This window comes from Xenopus laevis, chromosome 2L (genome assembly GCF_017654675.1).
Source record: "Xenopus laevis strain J_2021 chromosome 2L, Xenopus_laevis_v10.1, whole genome shotgun sequence".
NCBI lineage: Eukaryota > Metazoa > Chordata > Amphibia > Anura > Pipidae > Xenopus > Xenopus laevis.
Window position 1 is genome coordinate 43,441,552 of NC_054373.1, and position 19,747 is coordinate 43,461,298.

The window sequence follows — 19,747 nt, forward strand, 5'->3', positions numbered from 1 at the left end:
GCGAAGAAAGTGGCAAATGGGAAGATCAACAGCAACATCAAGATGAAGAGAAAGAGAGACGTTGAGGAGCAAGGACATCAACGCAAAAAAGTCCACTTTCAGAACATCATGACAAGAGAAGAAGAAGAGAAGAAGAAAGAAGAGAAGAAGAAAAAGAAGAAAGAAGAGAGGAAGAAAAAGAAGAAAGAGAAGAAGAAAAAGATGAGAGAAGAGAAGAAGAAAAAGAAGAAAGAAGAAAAGAAAGAGAAGGAGAAAAAGAAGAAAGCAGAAAAGAAGAAAAAGAAGAAGGCAAGGAAGAGACCCCTAAGCATGGAGGGCTACACTAAATCAGAAGGTAAGATAACGTTTAGTACAGAAAAATACTTCAATAATTCATTGAATTATTTGCATTTATTGTGCAGTATATGAATATCTTCTGAATACAGCTATTTTGGCATAATAGTGGAGGGGGGTTGTAGAGACGTGATAGCTGTAAATGTTTACAGGTAGTGGGGAAACCATAAACTGTCTTGGAGAAAAAAAAAGTGGATTCCATAGGTAAATGTAAATAGACCTGTAACAAACATTGTTATTGTCCCATTTGTTTGAGCAATCATATTGCTGCTCTGAAATACCTCCCCAATGGTACAGTCTGCAGACATTTGATTGCTTACCACTAGATATTTTCCACAGAATTCCTTTGCTCATTTCCAACCCTTATAAAACCTGGGAGTAATGATAAGGTAAAGAGAGTCATGTAGCCAATTTGTGCAATATGTCTGCAGGTGCCAGTGTCTAACAGAAATAACGGACAAGTGTCTCAGTAGCAGTTTGTTTAGATAGGAGAGGAGGGATGATGATGTCATTGGCAGCCATGTTTGTACTCCAATCAGGAGCTCCCAGGCACTTATTCTGAAGGGAAAAATAACAGAGAAGATTTGATTTTTTTGTGGTCACAGAATGTATATACTCTGCACATACTGTGCACATAACATGGGGTAATGATAAGGAAAAGAGACACAGCTAATATTTGTCATGTAGGCAATTTGTACAAAATGGCTGCAGGTGCCAGTGTGTAACGGAAATAACGGACAAGTGTATCTGTGTCTCAGTAGCAGCTTATATAGAGAGGAGGGGAGGGATGTTGATGTCATTGGCAGCCATATTTGTACTCCAGTCAGGAGCTCTCAGGCACATATTCTGAAGAATAAAATGACAGCAGAGATTTGATTTTTCTGTGGTCAAAGAATGTATATACTCTGCACATACTTTGCACATAACATGGGGTCATTTGTAATGTAATTCAGTGAGAGCTGAAAACACCCATCTGCATGGCACATGGAACAGACAAAACACCCCTGCAGGACAGTCCTGAATGTCATTAGAGAAGTCCAGGCTTTGCAGTTTAAATGTACCTCTCGGCTCCCACTTGCTGCCTGCCACTGCTTTGTAACTCGCTAATCACTGCGGGACAAGGTTTTCTTCATTTGAAGGAGAGAGGGAAAATCAGATGGCCATGCATTCCACTGTGCCATCACTGATTTATTTTTTTCAGGGAAATGGAGGCAGAGAGATAAGCTGTGTGGGATCACTTTTTTTTAAATGATTTTGTTTTGTATGGTCAATGTATTTGGGGCATGGCAATAATTTGCCATAATTTGTGCAGCAGTTAACTGTTTCCCTCTCTCTGATATTTAAATGTTAGGCAGTCGTCTAACTGGATATTACTGGGCTCACAGAAAATTATTTTTCAGCCCCCCAAAATGTCTAGAGGTTGACTTGTTTTACTAATATTTATTGAAACTGTATATGAATTAGGGCCTCATGGGCCCACTATACTGTACCTCCTGGGCCCCCTGCAGCCACAGGGTGAACAACCCTTTTAAACACTATACTACAATAGCACAAGCTGACAACTGATGTCTATTTGCAATTTCTTTTTTCCAGAAGGAGGAAACATCCAAAAAAGACCTTGCCTTGAAGAGAAAAGGCCCCTTCAACTGATGGTCACGAGCTACAGTACCCATGCCGTGCTGGGTCATGGCGGTTTTGGCACGGTAAGTGATTGCATTCCCAACAAGGTTATCTGTTTTTATCTGGAATTGAACTTAGAGGTAAACGTGAGACGCAATGCATGATCCTATATTGATTTGTACAGGCTAAATGTAAAGGCAATAGAGTCACATGTAAGCCCAAGTGCAAAGTCATATACTATTTTGTGTGTCCTTTAGCACTATTAGTAATAATATCTGTGCCTATACACAGTCTTTGACATTGGCACATCAGTGCACTGGTTCAAGCCGGTACCCTCAGGCCTCCCTTGCAAAACTGCACATTGTACTTGTACTTGAGTCTTTATAACAGGACACTGTCAAAGATTTACTCTTACTTTTGCCTCACTAATTCTCAATTTATTAATGACCTTTCAAGCCCTTCAGTTCTGACAGAATTATTTGGCTGCTAGAAAAGACACCTTAATTCAATCATTTCCAAATTGTATGGGCTAAAGACAGGAAGGGCAGAATTTTAAAGGGGGTTGGTCAATATGTGATTACTTTTAGTATAATGTAGAGAGAGATATTTTGCAATAGGTTTCATTTTTTTATTACTTACTTCAGTTTTTGAGTTATTTAGCTTTGTACTCACCATCTCTCCAGTTTACAATTTTAACAATCTAGTTGCTAGGTTCCACATCACCCTAGCAACCATGCACTGAATTGAATAAGTGATATAAATAGGAGAGGGCCTGAATAGAAAGATGTGTAATTAAAAGTAGCTATACCAATACACTTGTAGCCTTACAGAGAATCTGTTTTTTAGATGGGATCAGCTTGAAAGAAAAAGGCAAATAATGAAAAAACTATAAAAAATAAATAATGAAGTTGCTTAGAATTGGCCATTCTATAACATACTTAAAAGGTGAAGCACCCCTTTAAGGTTGAATGCTTATTTACTCCTTGGATATGTCTTGAGCAATAGAAGAGTGAGTTTTGTTTATCTGTAACAGGGCACTAGCAAATGTTAAACCAAAAAGGCTGTAAATCTTCACTCTAAACATTCAATCCAATATTCTCTCACCCAGCAGTTTCTTTAAATCGGCCCTAATAATATGGCCAATCCTAACAGACTTTATTTGCCATAATAGTAGTCAGGGGCAGGCCAATTCAACCAGATGCCCTAGGCAACCTTGGCCGGCCACACTGGGGGTGTGGTGACAAGAGGAGAGAGTACCGGTGCCTTCCACTAGTTCCAGGCCTGATAGTAGTAGTTATATTTGCCACTAATGTACAAGGTATTAGTTTTGCAGCCTATAAAATAACAGATTGGAATTTATATTGCCACAGAAGCAAACATATTAATCGTCCCAGAATCATTTAGTTGCTGTGTCCCTAGAAGGGACCTTCTAATCATTTATCTTTTCTTCTTCCTTTGCCAGGTAATGTTGGCAACTTGTTCCAACAAGAGCCAACCTGTAGCAATGAAGGTGATACACAAAGCAGAGAATAGACAATCGATTGCCAAGGAGGTGCGAATACTGAAGATGGCTTCTGGATGCCCATTCCTCTGTCACGCGCATGCAGCTTTCCAAACAAAGGTAAAGAATAGCGCCAAGAAAATTGTGCAAAAAAAAAAAAAAATAACCCCATGGTTTATCCAAATGATCTGTGTTTCACTTTCTTCCTCTTTGTCTCCGTTACCAGCTGGCTGCATGCATTGTGATGGAGTATGCCAGTGGAAACAGCTTGGAGAAATTCATAAAGCGCACAGGGAAACTGAAGATGGACGCTATAACGTAAGTGACTCACTGTATGTACAGGAATGTGGGGACAATGGTACCTGAGAGAGATTCCATAATTATCTTTAGTTTCATACAGAAAGATTAAAATGGGTCAGGATTCTATTTGCAAAAAAATATGTGCCAACATAGCAAAATACTTTTCCTTTCTCCTGTGGTTCCTTCTTATAAATTGATCTAAGACCATGTTTCCAGATTATAGTCATTTATTGCACTTTGCACTGCATAGGGCATTGAGAATGACCCCTAATAAATTGTATTAGGACCCTAACTAGCAAAACACATTTTTGGGGTTTTATGCTTGGAAGGAGCATGTGAGGCCTTGGTGGGTAAACCACAAGCTAGCACACCTGAAACTTTCCCTCAAGCCACAGTTTTATGATTATATTTTATTATGAGTCTGACCAATAGAAACTCACATGGGGCTATTCTTGGTCAGTGCTGCTTCTGAGACCCACTGGTCAGTAACTAATGTACTGGATGTTATAGTACAGTGTAAGCACACTTATGGTGGTGACGAAAGAATGTTACAAAGAGTATATCAGGAAATGTATTTATTCAGTATGAGAATGCCAACTGGCTGACTTTTTGTTTGATTTTTTTTTTTGCAAAGATTCTACACAGCAGAGATCATATGCGGCCTGCAGTTCCTCCACGCCAACGGGATTGTCCATCGGTAAGTAAAATGTATCCAATACTCTGCTATTATTTTTCTGTAACATTTATTTCTTCTTCTACATGTTTAGCTTTGAGGACTTTATAGACTGGCAGTAAAGACAAAATTAGGGAAAAAATCAGTCAGTGTTGTATTCATTTTAGAATGAAAGGGCCAAGGAGTTTAAACCTAGATATAATTAATCATGTGTGATACTATTATTATTATTATATATATTCACAGCATAGTCACAACACTGTAGAATAGACATACAAATATTGAGGTAATGAGGATTCTGCTGTTTGAGCTTACAATCTGTATCTGGGCATATATTAACCTATCCACTGGGCATCAGCAATATTTCTTGTTAACATTAAAAATATATATATCCATATCCATCTCTTCTATCCACTCCTCTCTACCATTAAAAGGGAATTTGTGTCCTCTGCTCTATAATTTCTGGATTTTTAGCATTCATGGAAGAGGTGTTATAATGAGGGTCACTGATTTTTTATAGTCAGGAGTTAATAGGCTTCAAGGATGGGGATCAACTTCTACCACCTGTGTTTGTTCCCTAAAACCCCATTAGCATTTCCTAAAACTTAATGTCTTCCTTGCAGGGACATCAAACTGGATAACATCCTGTTGACCGGCGAGGGACACATAAAGATCGCTGACTTTGGTGTGGCTGTAGAGGGAGTGTTTGGCCAGAAGAAAGTTGGAGGCAAGGCTGGAACAGTGCAATACATGGCCCCAGAGGTGAGTTGCTCTGAATAAAATTATATAGCTCAGAGGAATTAGAAAACCTGATCTCTTTGCTATTTTACATTGATTTTATCATCACTTCAGCTGCTTAGTATTTAGAGTTTGTAGCATGTTCTTTAGTTTTAGGGTCAGGCCACACTGGGCGTTTTAGGGAGATTTGGTCACCAGGCGACTAATCACCTCGTTTTTGCAGCCACCAATCTCCCCAAACGCCTTCCCTGACTCTGCGCCGGCTAAAATGAAAAACACGCGGTGGTTCGTTTTCCAAAGTAGCCTCACAAAACTTCTGACGACTTTGGAAAACAAATCGCCACGTGATTAGCGCCGGCGTTTTTTCATTTTAGGCGGCGCAAATCTCCCCAAAACACCCTGTGTGGACTTACCAGTACAAATGGTCATGTGATAAGTGACAGAATCATTGTATAAAGGTTTAGTTAAATACCCATTAAGGTTTTAGCAGTAATAATCCAGAAAATTCTTAAGAGTGTGGTGAAAAATAATCTGCTCTGTCTTCCCAAGGTTTTACAACGGAGAGGCTACGATGCCGGAGCAGACTGGTGGTCGCTAGGAATTGTCATCTGTAAAATGGCCACCGGCATGACACCATTCACTTCATCAGTTATCCATGATGAGCCCCTTTTCCCGAAATGTCTTGGTGCTGAAATAAAAGATCTTCTGCACAAGGTGGGTATGAGAACAAGAGTATGTTCCTAGTGCTGCTATAATAAATCTATTTCCCGGTACATAATGGCGCTGCTATTGTTCTAGTAGCGGCTCTAATCCTCACATTCATGGCTGTGGGATACCATGCAGTCTGACTGGCTCATTACAATGAGGGGATACTACTGGCAGGGCCATATTTATATTTAAGCATCCGTGGGCCTGTGCCCAAAGCAGAAGCTTTAAGGGGGGACCCTTGGGTGCATATATGCAGTGTCGGACAGGCCCACAGGGTTACCAGGAAAAGTCCCAGTGGGCCCAGGTGTCAGTGGGCCCTCATGCTGCTAAACATTTGACTTATTTCATGGCCATTCCCTATTTCTATGAGAACAAAGAGGCTAAATAGATGGAATAATAGATTATAGTATGTATAACTAAAGAGACTAGGAGAATTGAGGTTGAGCGAGAAGAGGAAGAATAATAGTACTAAGAGTGGACCCCTGGTCTAAATTTTCTTGGTGGGCCCCTGGTCTATGCTTTTTGGGTGGGCCCTTGGTGTCCCAGTCCAACACTGCATATATGGTAAAAAAATTAATTTTGAAACAGTTTTCCCGCTGCCACAAGGCCACAAGGGGGGACCTAGAGGGCTGCAGAGCCCATGCATGGTGGAAAGTGACATAACGTGCATGCATATGACATCACTTCCTTCCACGTATACTATGTCACACTTCCTGCGCATATGCATTGGGGCCAGTGGGTGGGATGAGGTCCTGTGCACTGGACAAAAATACTGTATGTCACTGAGTAATAGCAAGTACAGAGCTTCACTTCAGTAGAAATGAGTAAATATATAAATATTCTTTTTCTTCAGCTCCTAGAGAAGGACCCAGAGAAGCGTCTTGGCTTTATTGGAAACATTCGAGCACATCCAGTTTTTAATTCCATCAACTGGGAGCAGCTGGAACGCCAGGAAGTACCACCACCTCTCTATCCTGCAGAAGTAAGTACCTGACTGCAATATGCAAAGACAATGCATGTACTGTGTAAAAGTAATCTTGGGTAAAGTATCAGTATATTTTGCTGTGAATCTTTTTTCAGAAAATAATGAAACATTTTGGAGTTAAAAATAAGAATATAATTCCCCTAAGTAATTTGCTCCAAATATTTGTCAAAACTGGGCTCAATAAATTGAAGATTGGTAGCAAGAGATAAACACCAACAACTCCCCAATTTGTATTATATATGTGTGTGTGTGTGTGTGTGTGTGTGTGGCAAGGCAGCAATCTCTTTTCCCAGGTACAGACTGTGTTCCTCCCGGCATATAAAGTGAAGAATAAACTGGACTACAATATTACTGGTTCCCCAAAACTTTTCAAAACCAAAAATATATAGTAATGGAATTAGAACTAATAAAATCCATTTGGCAGTAATATCTATATATGATATTTGAGTGTAATACTCAGCAATATGAAATCATGTGAATTGAATCTAATGTGATAAAATCTTTAAACTGATCTTTAATATAAAAATGTGCATAAAATAATAACAGATAAATGTTTTCTTTACTACAGTTAACACTAGACAAGAAATATTTCAAGCAGCCGAGGATGCTCATGGAAGAGGCGGGCAGCGATTCTTCAAATGAGAAAAGCATGGAGTTATCATATCTGAATGACAGTTGGAAGAGCTGAGCCACTTCAAGAAAGTCAGGTTTCTTTAGCTATATTTACCAACCATTAACATCATTTAACCCTGTCATTTTATTCTATCCAGTCTCCATTGAAGAACAGTGAAGATGAAAACATCTGAGCATTTGAAAAATCCGGCACCGAGAACCACCTGTCACTGCTTCGTATGGGTACATTTCTACAGACAGCCATTTTTACCTCTTAGAGCCAGCCACCATCATTGCCTCTACCTCTGGCCCTTGCCCACCATCTTTTGGTCTCCATTTCATGTCCATAACATCAGTCCCTATGATTGCCCCATCTCTGGTTTTCTCCATCGGCACCCATCTTTGGCCCTGTCTATTAGACCTAGATCTGGTCCTTATCACCACGCCTCCATCTTTGGCTCTTGTCCATCTCTGACTCTTACCAACAGTCTCCATTTCTTGCCCTAGTTTTGAGTGAGCCCAGAGTTCAATTGAGATCAGTTAAGTTTCTTAAGTTCTCAGACCCCCCTTCCCCTGCTCTTTGTGCACCGCCTCTGTTTACTCCTCCCTGCCGCCACTCTCCACTTGCTGGCAATCCTGAGTGCTCTCTGCAGACAATCAGCTCCTCCACTAGCCTCCATCTTTAGCACTCATGGCTTGCCCTATCTTATATATTATATATATATATATTTTTGGCCTAAAACATTGGCCCTTATCTGTTGCCTCTCAGTGTGCACCACTGCTGCTCACTTTCACCTGCTACAACTCTTACCACTTGTTGGCAGTTCTCTCTGCAAGTAATCTGCTCCCTCTTCAGTCTCACATCCAACTGTGGCACCTGAGGCACTTGCTTCTGCCTACCCCTAGATCCAGTGTGGCCCTCACCTTCAGCCACACATCTCATACATCCCACTGTCACAATTAAAAAAGAACCAAACCAGTGCTAATAAAAAACCCTACCCCCTACCCTACATAGACCCCTCTCCCTGCTCCCCCAGCCTAGATGTTACCTTTGGTAAATGCCCCTCACTCTTTACTTACCCCTAGGTGCAGATTTAGGGCATGAGAGTTCACAGGTGCCATCTTCTTCTCTTCAGTAATATTTGGATCTTATTCTGGCGCTACGGTAAATTCTGTGACTTTCGTCGCATGCGCAGTTGTCGCGAAACAGCAGATTGCTCCAACTGCGAATGCACCATTATGACGCTCTATTCCCATAGTTTACCGAAGAGAAGAAGATGACGCCTGTGAACTCTGATGCCCTGAATCTGCACCAAGGGGTAAGTAAAGAGTTAGGGGCATTTACCAAAGGTGCCACCTAGGCTGGGGGGAGCAGGGAGGGGGTCTATGTGGGGTAAGGGGGTAGGGGTTTTTATTAGCATGGATTTGGTTCTCCTTTAATATCAATATTTCAGGACACAACATTGAGCAACTCCTGCTTTCTTTTAGTCCATAACAGGTTCTACATCTCACCTCTCCTTGGATCCAACTCAATTTCCATCAGGTACATCTAATATGTTTGGCCAAGGGATATAACTAAAGGGCTCTCACTTAATAACATGAATACAATCAGATTATAATTGTAAAGGATAGTTGCAGGCAATATAAACAGACACTGACACATAAAACTGATGACAAGGGGATATGGTGCCAGACTGAAAATAGGTTTTCTACATTTTTCATCTATGGGCAATACCAGTTGCCATATTGGAGCCAGGAAGGATTTTCCCCATCTGAGCCATATTGGAGGTAGATGGCTTTTGCCTTCCTCTGTTTATAATACTTGTACGAGGGAAGGGTTGAACTTTTTCAACCTTATCATCTGTGGTAATAAATCAAAATGGGAGGAAAGATTTATAAACAGAATAAGATGGCAGTATGTAGGAGTCATAATAGCACAAGTCACGTCAATAACAACAGAGTTAAACTGTAAGAGCAGTATAGGAGAAACAGCATAAAACAAGTATAGACAGACAGACGGAAGGATGGACAGAGAGACAGACTGACAGACTGATGGACAGACACATAGACAGGTAAATAGGATAGATAGAGAATATTAAACCTGGGACTATCCTGTGAGGATTAGTCCCTGAGTGAGGAAGGATTTTTTTTCCCAATCTGATCCATGTTGGACACAGATGGGGTTTTTTTTTTTGCCTTCCTCTAATATTTAATTGTTTGGGGATTTGTTTGTGTAGGTCAGTGTAGAACTGACAGAGTTAAATAGAATATTATCTAATAATTAGGATAGAGTAGGTTAGGGTCCTGCTCAGAGAGTCTACCTTGACGTGGTGGCAGGCTTGATATCTTTTGGCCAAACATACTGTATATATATATATTGTCACTACATTAACAGAATAAATATGCAAAGCCATTCAGATTGTACACAATTTCTGATTTTTTTGTGATTAATACAATAGGCATAAAGTATGTTCAGCACAAGCCTAATTCACTGAAGAAGAAGGTATTCTGTTCCTTTAAATAAAGGTTTATTGCTCTTGCTTTGTTATATGGGATACTGACTATTAGAGTGTGAAATTCCTGCCATAAAGCAAGTTCAATTATGGGTCAGAAGAGATATGAAAATATATGAGAACCTTGAAATGGATTTCTTTGTGTGTAATGATTTAGTACACATGCTGTTCAGTCGGCCTCATTTCTGGTGTTTGGCATAATAATCACGCATGCAACTAGTTATTTAGAATGTTCAATTCTAAGCCACTTTTCCTATTCATATTCCAGTCTCTTATTCAAAGCAATGCATGGTTGCTAGGGTACTTTGGAGCGTAGCAACTGGATCTGAACATGCAAACTGGAAATCTGCTAAATAACCCAAGACCCACAAATAATAAAAAATGAAATCAAGTTCCAAATTGTCTCAGAATATCACTCAACCCCTTTAATAAACTATAGAACTGTCTGTTACTGTCTGTCAGTGCCATACTGTGTGTATATATACTGTGTATATGTATATATAACCAGGGTCAGACTGGGGGCCCGGGGCCCACCGGGACTAATGTCCAGGGCCCCTCCGACCCCCCCTGCCTCCCTACTATGACGCGCCGATCACGATTGCACGAAGGCGCTGCTCGGCGCGCCTGCGTGTAGGCGCCGTTCCTCAGTAAAAGGTGCCGCGCGCAATGGCGCTGCGCGGCACGTAAAAAAAACTTTTTTTCTTTTAAGGACGATCGGGACGGGGGACTGGCCCGGCGGGGGCCCATTAGGGGTCGGGGCCCACCGGGTTTTTTCCCGGTATCCCGCCGGGCCAGTCCAACACTGTATATATATATATATATATATATAGGCTGCTGAAGAGAATTGAAAGTAAACGTGTTTAAGCTTAGAAACAAATGACGTTTCAATGTTAATATGTAGAGTGTAAGAGGAATAACATATATATATATATATATATATATAATATTATATATATATATATATATATATATATATTATGGTTAATTTCAAAGCAATTTATATGTGAGTTTGTTAATTAACATGATTGTCATTTTTTAACTTCTCTGAGTCCTGTAACAGTATCTGGCAGAAATCATATGAAGCTTTAGTTATAGAGAGCTTATTTCTAGCACCCCCTGGCAGATTGTTAGAAGCGGCCATGTACATTTCCAGAATGAATTAGGTTACTCAAATGGAATCTGCATCGTTCAAGGTAAGTAGCAAAAATAGCAAAACAGAAAAAAAAAATCAGTTGGAAGAAGATTGCGTGGAAGATGTAGTCTGTGAACTCCCTGGACTGGACCTGCGCAGAAGGGTAAGTAACAAGTTAGGGGCATTTGCCCAGCGGGACGGGTAGGCCAGGGGGGAGGAGGGAGGGTCGGGCAACACATGGGAGGGGGGAGGGATTTTGCGCCAACTAGGTTTCCCCTTTAAAGTAGAATGGACGTATATGTTGCACCAAATACATTACACTACACAAGCCCAGGGAACCTTAATAAAATAAAATAGAGTTATTATATTGTCCTACACATGAGCCCAGTGTATAGTTTATGTGCCATATGTTAGCAAATGTATGGGGAAGCCCGGCCTATAACCCTGAAAAACTAAAAGACACCAGTGTTTTAAGAAGCCCTATACATTCCATTTCACTTCGTCTGGTCTGAGCTGGCAAAGGCAAGTCTGGTGGAACAGGTAACATTCAGTAAAATGCGCATCTTAGTGAATTTGCAAAGTAACGCTCTTTCGGTTCCTGGCGTAAGAGTGTGAAGTAGCGCTAGAGTCTATCTCCTCCGCTAGTGAAGTTACGCCAGCGCCTGTTAAATCGGTGAAGTAACGAAATGACCTCACGCTGGCGAATTATCGCTAATGTCACCTCGCCCTTTAGTAAATTTGCCCCTAGGTTGGGTCACATGGCATGTTCTAATTGGCTGTTGTAAACTAACAGGTATGTGCAGTACAGACTGGTTTGAAGCTGTTTACCTCTGGGAGGTCAAGTAATTGCAACTCCCGTCCACCCACCTTTTGTTCTATTTGTATCTTTGTTGTATTTCATTTGTTCTATATTCCTGTATTATAGGCTTGATTTTATTGGCACAGCTTTACTTTGGGTTTTTGAACATGTCCAGGTCTTTATATGGTAGATCCACAATCTGGTGAGTTTGGTTACTGGGCCGCCAGTAGCCTATGGCTTCAGTGAAACTCCCGGCAGCTTATGACTCCTGCTTCAAGTTATGTTTTCCTGCCTGTTGCTCCTTTTAACAAAAGTTGGCATATTGTGTAACGTTATTGGCTTTTTAATAAAGCAAATTGTGGTAATTTTTCTTTCAAATGTGTGTCTGTATTTATTCTTGGTATGGGGGGGAAATGGCCACTGAGGCTCCTGTTTGGTGTTTGGCAACCATGCTGCTGACTAAAGATTTACATATAGATGCAAAAGAATTAACCAATGAGAATGCTTCTGACCAAAAATTTCAATTCAGTATTCACCAATGAGAAAGCTGCGACCAAAGATTTCAATTCAGATGCAAAAGAATTAACCAATGAGAATGCTTCAGAACAAAATCAGAATTCACCGATAACAGCTCCCAGAACCCCCAAAACCTTTAGAAGAAACACAAGAAGAGCGGCAGCATTGTGGGTTGCAAGCCACAAGTTTATAATGAATTATTTTAAAGAGGCTGGGAATGAAAACTAAGCATTAGTACATGAATAATCCGTGGAATTGTGTATCAGGACTGCGCTTACAGCTGTGCAATACATTGATGAAAAGAAAACTTTAGAGAACTTTAAAAACATCTACACATATAAAGACTTTCACAGAAAAGAGATTCTATACAGAGATGTACAAAAGTTAAATAATTTAAAAGTTGGAATGTTTCTTTCTCGTGAAACCTTTCACATTCACGGCGAGTCGATGCATTTGGTTTCATTAATTGTTGACGCCGGCTTGATTGTTACCTTTCCTGTGTTTGGTTACGGCTTCAGGGCCGGATTTACATAGTGGGTGCCCCTAGGCCCACTACAATTCATCGCCCCTGTCCCCTCCAGGGGGACAGGAGCAATGGGGATTGGTGCATGGGAAATTATTGTATCTCCAGCGCATCCCCAGTGTTTTTGAACCAATATGGGTGTGGTTGGGCAGCATGCCGCCCCCCTAAAATCCTGCCGCCCTAGGCCCGGGCCTAGGTGGTCTTTCCACAAATCCGGGCCTGTACGGCTTTCCAGATCCGACAGAGCTCTCCTCCCCTGAAGTGCAAAGAATAGCAAGGAAGGGGTTAAGGAGCACATCACACAATGGGATTATAATTATTAACATGTATTTATATAGCGCCAACATATTGCGTAGCACTGTAAAGTAAATGTGATTATACAACTAAATCACATGAATTATATACATAGAAAATATGCAGTTACATACATCACAATCAATACAGGTACAAAAGGTGAGGAAAGGCCCTATGCATAGGCATACACTCTAAAGGGAAGGGAGTAATACACAAGGTGTGGGAGTGGGCAAGATCGAATTAAGTGGGTGAGAAATGTGGTACTGTATGTGGTGTTGCGTTTGGTAGTTAAGCAGAGTGAGGGTAGGCTTCTCGGAAGAAGTGCGTTTTAAGAGATTTCTTGAAAGCAGGAAGGTTGGGAGAAAGTCGGACAGACCGTGGGAGAGAGTTCCAGAGGAGGGGTGCAGCCCTTGCAAAGTCTTGAATGCGGGCATGTGAGGAGGTAATGAGAGAAGAGTTGAGTAGCAGGTCAGTAGAGGAGCGTAGTAAGCGGTTGGGTGAGTATATAGAGATGAGTTCAGAGATGTAGGGTGGGGCAGAGTTATGAAGTGCTTTGAAAGTCAGTGTCATTAATTTGAATTTGATTCTGAATGTCAAATCTTTTTCTTGGAAGGGGCTAAACAATTCTACACAGACTTGAAAAGTCTCATATCCTTTAAAGGAGAAATAAAGTCCTATTTAATTGGGGGTGCCAAAAGTTGTGCACCCCCAAGTGCTTATATATACTTACCTGACACCCCAGGCTGGTGCTCCTATCAGGAGAAAACTGCACCGATCCGGAGGTTCTTACAGCGAGCACCACAGATCGATCATCTTCCTTCTTCTTTCTTCAAATTTCCCAGGGCAGACACATGCCCAGTAGAAGGAAATAGCCGACTTCTTCATTAAAGTTCGGCTTTTCCCGCTACTGCACATGCTCAGCCGCACAGAGAAAGCTGAAAGCGGATCACTCCGTGGTGCTCACTGGAAGAATTCCCGGCCTGGTGCAGTTTTCTGCTGATAGGAGCACCGGCCTGGGGTGTAAGTAAAGTCACATTTCCAGATTTTTCTCTATTGTGCAGCACAAGGGACTCCTAGAAATGAAATGAAAATGATGGAGTGGCACAGTTAGCTTTGAAAGGTGTGAAAGGATTCAGTGACCCCCAACCACCAGTGGAAAACGACCGTGACTGTTATTTGTGTACAAAACAAGCACATGACTGTGTGGTATAGGTGCCCTCTGGGAGGCCATTAGGGTGTCAATGAAAATAGTAAGAAACAGAATATAAAAGAGCCATGTTGTTATGTGTATGAATTGTCTAATAAAGAATATTACATTGCAAGATGCACATCTGTTTATTTGTTTGTGAGGGTTTTATAAGATATTGCACATCCCTCTTACACTGACACATATTAATAGTTCAGTTGCTCTTTCCTGTTAGGAACAAGCTGTGGGCATGAAGCTCAACACAAACGTTGCCACATATAATTTCTTCAATGACTTGATTCTCAGCTCTCTTCCGTTATCCAGAAAACTCAGAATTACAGAAAGGTCGTCTCCCATAGACTCCATAATAATCAAATAATCCAAAATTTTTTTTCCCATTTTCTCTGTAATAATAAAACAGTAACTTGTACTTGATACTAAGATATAATTAATCCTCATTGGAAGCAAAACCAGCCTATTGGGTTTAGTTAATGTTTACATGATTTTCTAGTAGACTTAAAGTATGAAGATCAAAATTATGGAAAGATCACTTATCTGGAAAACCCCAGGTCCCGAGCATTCTGGATAATAGATCCCATACCTGTACAAATACCTGTGGACATTAATAGGCTCCAATACCCTACAAGAGCCGCACCTAAATACTGTGGTGTCATACAGACAAAGAAGCCATAAGTCAGGCAGGAGTAAATATAGGGTAGTCTTCCTCATACTTTCAGACTATGTGCCTATAATTAATGGCCACATATATATTTGAAAGAGTGGAGTCACATTTGGCTTTACTGGTAATTTTAAATGGGGCCCCAGCACAGTCACCCCTCCTCTAAACTGCACCAAAGAGACACCCCAGAACTGTTCTGCTCCCCCTACTTCAATTGAAAAGGCAGAGCTGGGCAGCAGGGTTGGTGGCTGCTTTCGTTTATGTCACTGGTTCTCTAACTGCAATTTCTGACCAGGAAACCTTGTACTGGGACTGGAAGCAAAGAATAGACTGGTTCCAAGTGCTCAAGCTCTTGTTTGTTGATCAGCACCAGGATCAGAAAGTGAAATGACCAGACGAGGTGTCTAACAACACTCGTCCTTTTCAGCTGAGATTTAGGGGATTGTGAGGAATGTTTAGTGCAGATGGGGAGAGGTTACTGTGCAGGAGCCCCAAATAAATGAGCACATGGAGTCTGAAACAGCACAAAATCTTCTGGTATATGTGCCCTTAGAATTATCTTATAATATTATAACATAATGAGACAGAATGTATAAAAGGGTGATTATAGCCAAGGTTTGTGCTTGTCCTATTCACTGAGTGAATCATGTTTCATATTTGGCTTTAACACCTTGTCCCGCAGTCTTGAATTAGACTTTTCTTTCAGCCACTGTCCTTTGATTTCTGTCAGCCCCTGTTATTATTAGTGGAATTCTGTGGTTCTTTGGAGAACTTAGGCCTGCGGCACAAATAAAGTGAGATAAACTGCTGTACACTCATTTTGCTGTATAATGTAAACTAGTCAGTAAATATTAGTCAGTGTCTGTATAGTTTAGCCACACACAATTCAGCCATAGGCACAAGCTGTACTTTGGGAAGCAAAGGGCAAGAAGTAACCAAACTATATAGTGTTTGGTCTAAAGGAATTCACTTGTCATCATCCTACATACCTGAGTCTGAGTGATTTCAGATCATCTTTGGTGATATCATGCAGTACATTATACAGGGTGTATTCTTCTTCCACAAACTGGGGATTTAGAATTGGTTAGAGAAATAATTAAATATCATTAATGACTTCATTTCATCCTTTAATATGAACTACACACTGTACTTCATACACATCTTAGAGTATATACATAAACAAGTTTCTAGATGACAGCTAGAGGCACATTTATCAAGGGTCAAATTTCTAATTCATGTGTTTGATTTTACTCGGAATTCGATTGTGAGTTTATTTGTTAAAAAAAAATTGAATATGTAAATTCGGACGACTTTTATCCACCCAAAAACTCGAATTGAATTCGATTTGAATCTGACCAAACTCAAATCACGTTTTTTCTCTGGAAAAAAACTCGAATGTCAGGAAGGCTGCAAACATCATCAAATTGGTCACTGGATCTCTCCCATTGACTTATACATGAACTTGGCAGGTTTTAGGTGGCGAATAGTCCTAAATCGAATTCTTAATGGGCCAGATCTCGAAAATCAAATTTGAGTTTTTTTAAAAAAATTCTATTCAAGTTTGAATAATTCACTTGACAATTTAGACAATAAGAAAATTAGAAATTAAAATTTTCAATTTGACCCTTAATAAATCTGCCCCCTAGTCTTATCCAGCTGTTCCATGGATACCTTTATTTGTTATGCATGGTAACAAGAAATAAGAGAGCTGCTTGCCAATAAGACTGAACTTGGGAAATCCCACACGTCGTTTTTACCTGGTTTACTGCATCGTCAGTAGCTCCAAGTTCCCTCAGCCAATTAACAAGTTCTTGGTCCTGGTGGGGTTGTCCGTGTGACACATTAAGGGACAGGTGTCTGTGGAATATCTGAGGAAAGAATTACAGAAAGGTCAGGACAGACTTATACAGGAACAGTATAAAGTGACATATCCTCCCCTTCTGTAACGTCTGCTGAGAGCCAGCACAAACTTCATATAAAGACAGAATGCACAGTCTGAGCAATTTGTTTTCTCTTAGCGGAGAGTTTGTTGTGTGTAATAAATCAATGCAGAATACATTGGATTATTCCTCTGAAATCTCTGGATCAGAATTTGATCTGACCAACCATTCATTATTATGGTGAGATATAATTTGGCAGCTCCCAATAGGCAATACACAAGGATAGATAAATTACTGGCAGAAAAACCAAGTGTCTGGATGTTTTACTGAACATTTATAGACAGAAGAGATACTGTATATGTCCAACATATAAATATTCCTGAAGGCTACGATCACTTACTTTCTCATGACTCTTAGCCAGTGTACGACTCTAGGGCCACCATACACAGGCAAGTGTCACATGAGCAACTTCTTTATAGATATAACTTACATGTATATTGTCAATTTTTATATACAGTGTAAATAAAAGAAAGTTACCTGTCCCTGTGCAAGATAAATATTCGTACTTCAACTGTGCTAAGCAATTAGCCTGACTGGTCTGATTTGTATTATATTTGTGTTTACTTTCACAATGTATAAGTACCTTGTACTTTCTCTTTAATTTCTTATTAGTATTAAACCTATAGGCACGGGCCATTCTGCACAGGAGTGGGATTTGCAATACCAGTTGCTCTAGTCCTCTAGTCCCTTGGGCCACTCCCTACAGGTCAGTTGGGTTTCATTGTTTCATACGCGCTGCTCGATAATAGACTAGACACCAATGCATAACAGGCTTACATGCTTGTGAAACAAATACAAAACATACTATACGTCAGTGTAATGGTATTTGTGAGCTGTGATCATTCTGGTGTTGTTTGCAAAGCAAATCTTCCATCGTGACAGTTTGTGGTCCTTACAACTTACAGTGAAGTGGAAGGGGTTTGGGGTGTATATGGACATGGTTTTGGTACAATCAGGCCGTCAACATTCTTATTAGTCTATATCATAATATTTGAACAAAATGTAGGTGTATTTTAACTATATTTATATGGTGCTCCACTATTCAAAACATTTAAACAGATTGATGGATTCAAGTACCCATTCACATACCCCAAATCTGTCTCATCTGTATTTTCCTCTGCCAGTAGGACAATCCCCACAGTTTGGTTTGCAGTTGAAAATATCTGCAGATCCTGCGTTTCCTTTATTTTCCATGTTTTTATTTGTTTCATGCTGTTCTCTCTGTGTCTCTTTAGAGTGCCATGACTGATGTACCTTATTAAGTGACACTTTTCTATTCATTTTCCCATCAAGCTCTCCTCAATTAAATCTCTTAACCATGGGTAACTACTCTTCTTCACTTGATGAGGGTAAGGCTTCTCTGCTCCAGCCTTAGGTCTTGAATGCATGTAAATAATGGCAACTCTCCATCCCCACACTCAGTGTTTGTACTGCTGCGTGTTCCCTTGGGCACTGCACTCGGCATCACATGTACTAATCAGAGTGGCAGCACCTATGTGTGCACCTATGCATTGAAGCGTGCATCAATTAGCCAGGAAAGGACATGTTAGGCTAACAGCAGTAACTATTAAGACAAGATCGTACAATCATTCCAATAAGTAGTGTTTTAACTCAATCAATAGCATAGTGAAAATAAACAATGTTTTAGGGTTGGATTTCAGCCATGCTTCATGAGACACTTGACGTCCATCCATAACGCGAGGCTTGGGGTAGTACTGCATAGTCTACACCAGGGGTCCCCAAAGATTTTTACCCATGAGTCAAATTCAAAAGTAAAAAAAAGTTGGGGAGCAACATGATCATGCAAAAAGTTCCTGGGGATGCCAAATTAGACCTGTGATTGGCTATTGGTTAGCCCCTATATGGACTGGCTGCCTCACAGTAGGCTCTTTTTAGCAGTTACACAAGCGTTTTGACTGCCACAAAATTCTCAATAATCCACCGTGCTTCATGCATCACTAGAAATCACATCAAAGCCGCGTTGGTGGCAACATAGGTGCTCCGCCCAGGTTCCGGATGAGAATTCAAAATAGGCCTGGTCTTACAGGTACAGCGAGGCTCAATTCAGCCGCCAGGCCCACACAGACCCCCACACGCCCACTAAACTACTGACTTTCTATGGACCTTACAGCAGCACCCCTCCTTGGCAATTTGCCAGAACCCACAGATTGCCAGTCCGGCCTGCGTGCTCGCGAGTCCACTGCTTGGGGCATCACTGTCCCTACCAACATATTGTTCCATTTAAACCAGGCTTTCAGATTAGAACATACCACAGCACTCTAGCGAACCAATAGGTGGCCGCCAGATTATCAGTAAATTATATTTAAAAATCTCACAATACCAAGTTTAGGAGACGTGGAAGGAATAGCTACTGCACTAAGTTGAGGCGGGATTGCTGGTATTGTACTTGGCTCATTAGTGTTCTGGAGGTATGACAATATCATTAACCATACCTTAACTAATAATACTCAAGGGCCAAGGGTTACACTAAGTGGATTATCTGTTTTTCCTCCGCAGGCATTCTATTCTAGAGTCGGAAGAAAGTCGATCCACCTTATGCACAAACACCCTCATAGTCCAATGTAGGCCTGTGTCCTGCCTGTGTGTGGAATACATGGAGTGCATCTCAGAGCAAAAAACCGCAAATGCATACTTCTTTAGTGCTTAATATCCACTACATGTAGCTCCACACCAA

The 19,747-nt window shown here is 40.7% G+C and overlaps 1 protein-coding gene and 1 long non-coding RNA gene across 3 annotated transcripts; one reads left to right on the top strand and one right to left on the bottom strand.

The window, feature by feature from the left end:
• The first annotated feature begins 256 nt into the window (after positions 1-256).
• LOC121399879 (protein kinase C theta type-like) lies at positions 257-8,094 on the top strand. 2 transcript variants are annotated; one of them, XM_041581785.1, is made up of 9 exons: positions 257-334; positions 1,927-2,036; positions 3,416-3,574; positions 3,681-3,772; positions 4,389-4,451; positions 5,051-5,189; positions 5,715-5,879; positions 6,727-6,855; positions 7,427-8,094. In XM_041581785.1, the coding sequence occupies exons 1-9, from the start codon at positions 310-312 to the stop codon at positions 7,544-7,546; spliced, it is 1,002 nt and encodes a 333-aa protein (XP_041437719.1). In that variant the 5' UTR covers positions 257-309; the 3' UTR covers positions 7,547-8,094. The 2 variants fall into 2 exon arrangements, with proteins under 2 accessions (XP_041437719.1, XP_041437718.1); XM_041581784.1 differs by lacking the exon at positions 257-334 and having other exon boundaries at positions 351-2,036.
• A 4,528-nt stretch (positions 8,095-12,622) lies between these two features.
• LOC121399880 lies at positions 12,623-16,929 on the bottom strand. The gene is made up of 3 exons (XR_005965307.1): positions 16,870-16,929; positions 16,102-16,178; positions 12,623-13,209 (listed from the first exon to the last, which is right to left on the bottom strand). It is a non-coding gene; the product is annotated as an uncharacterized LOC121399880 (long non-coding RNA).
• Positions 16,930-19,747: the final 2,818 nt, after the last annotated feature.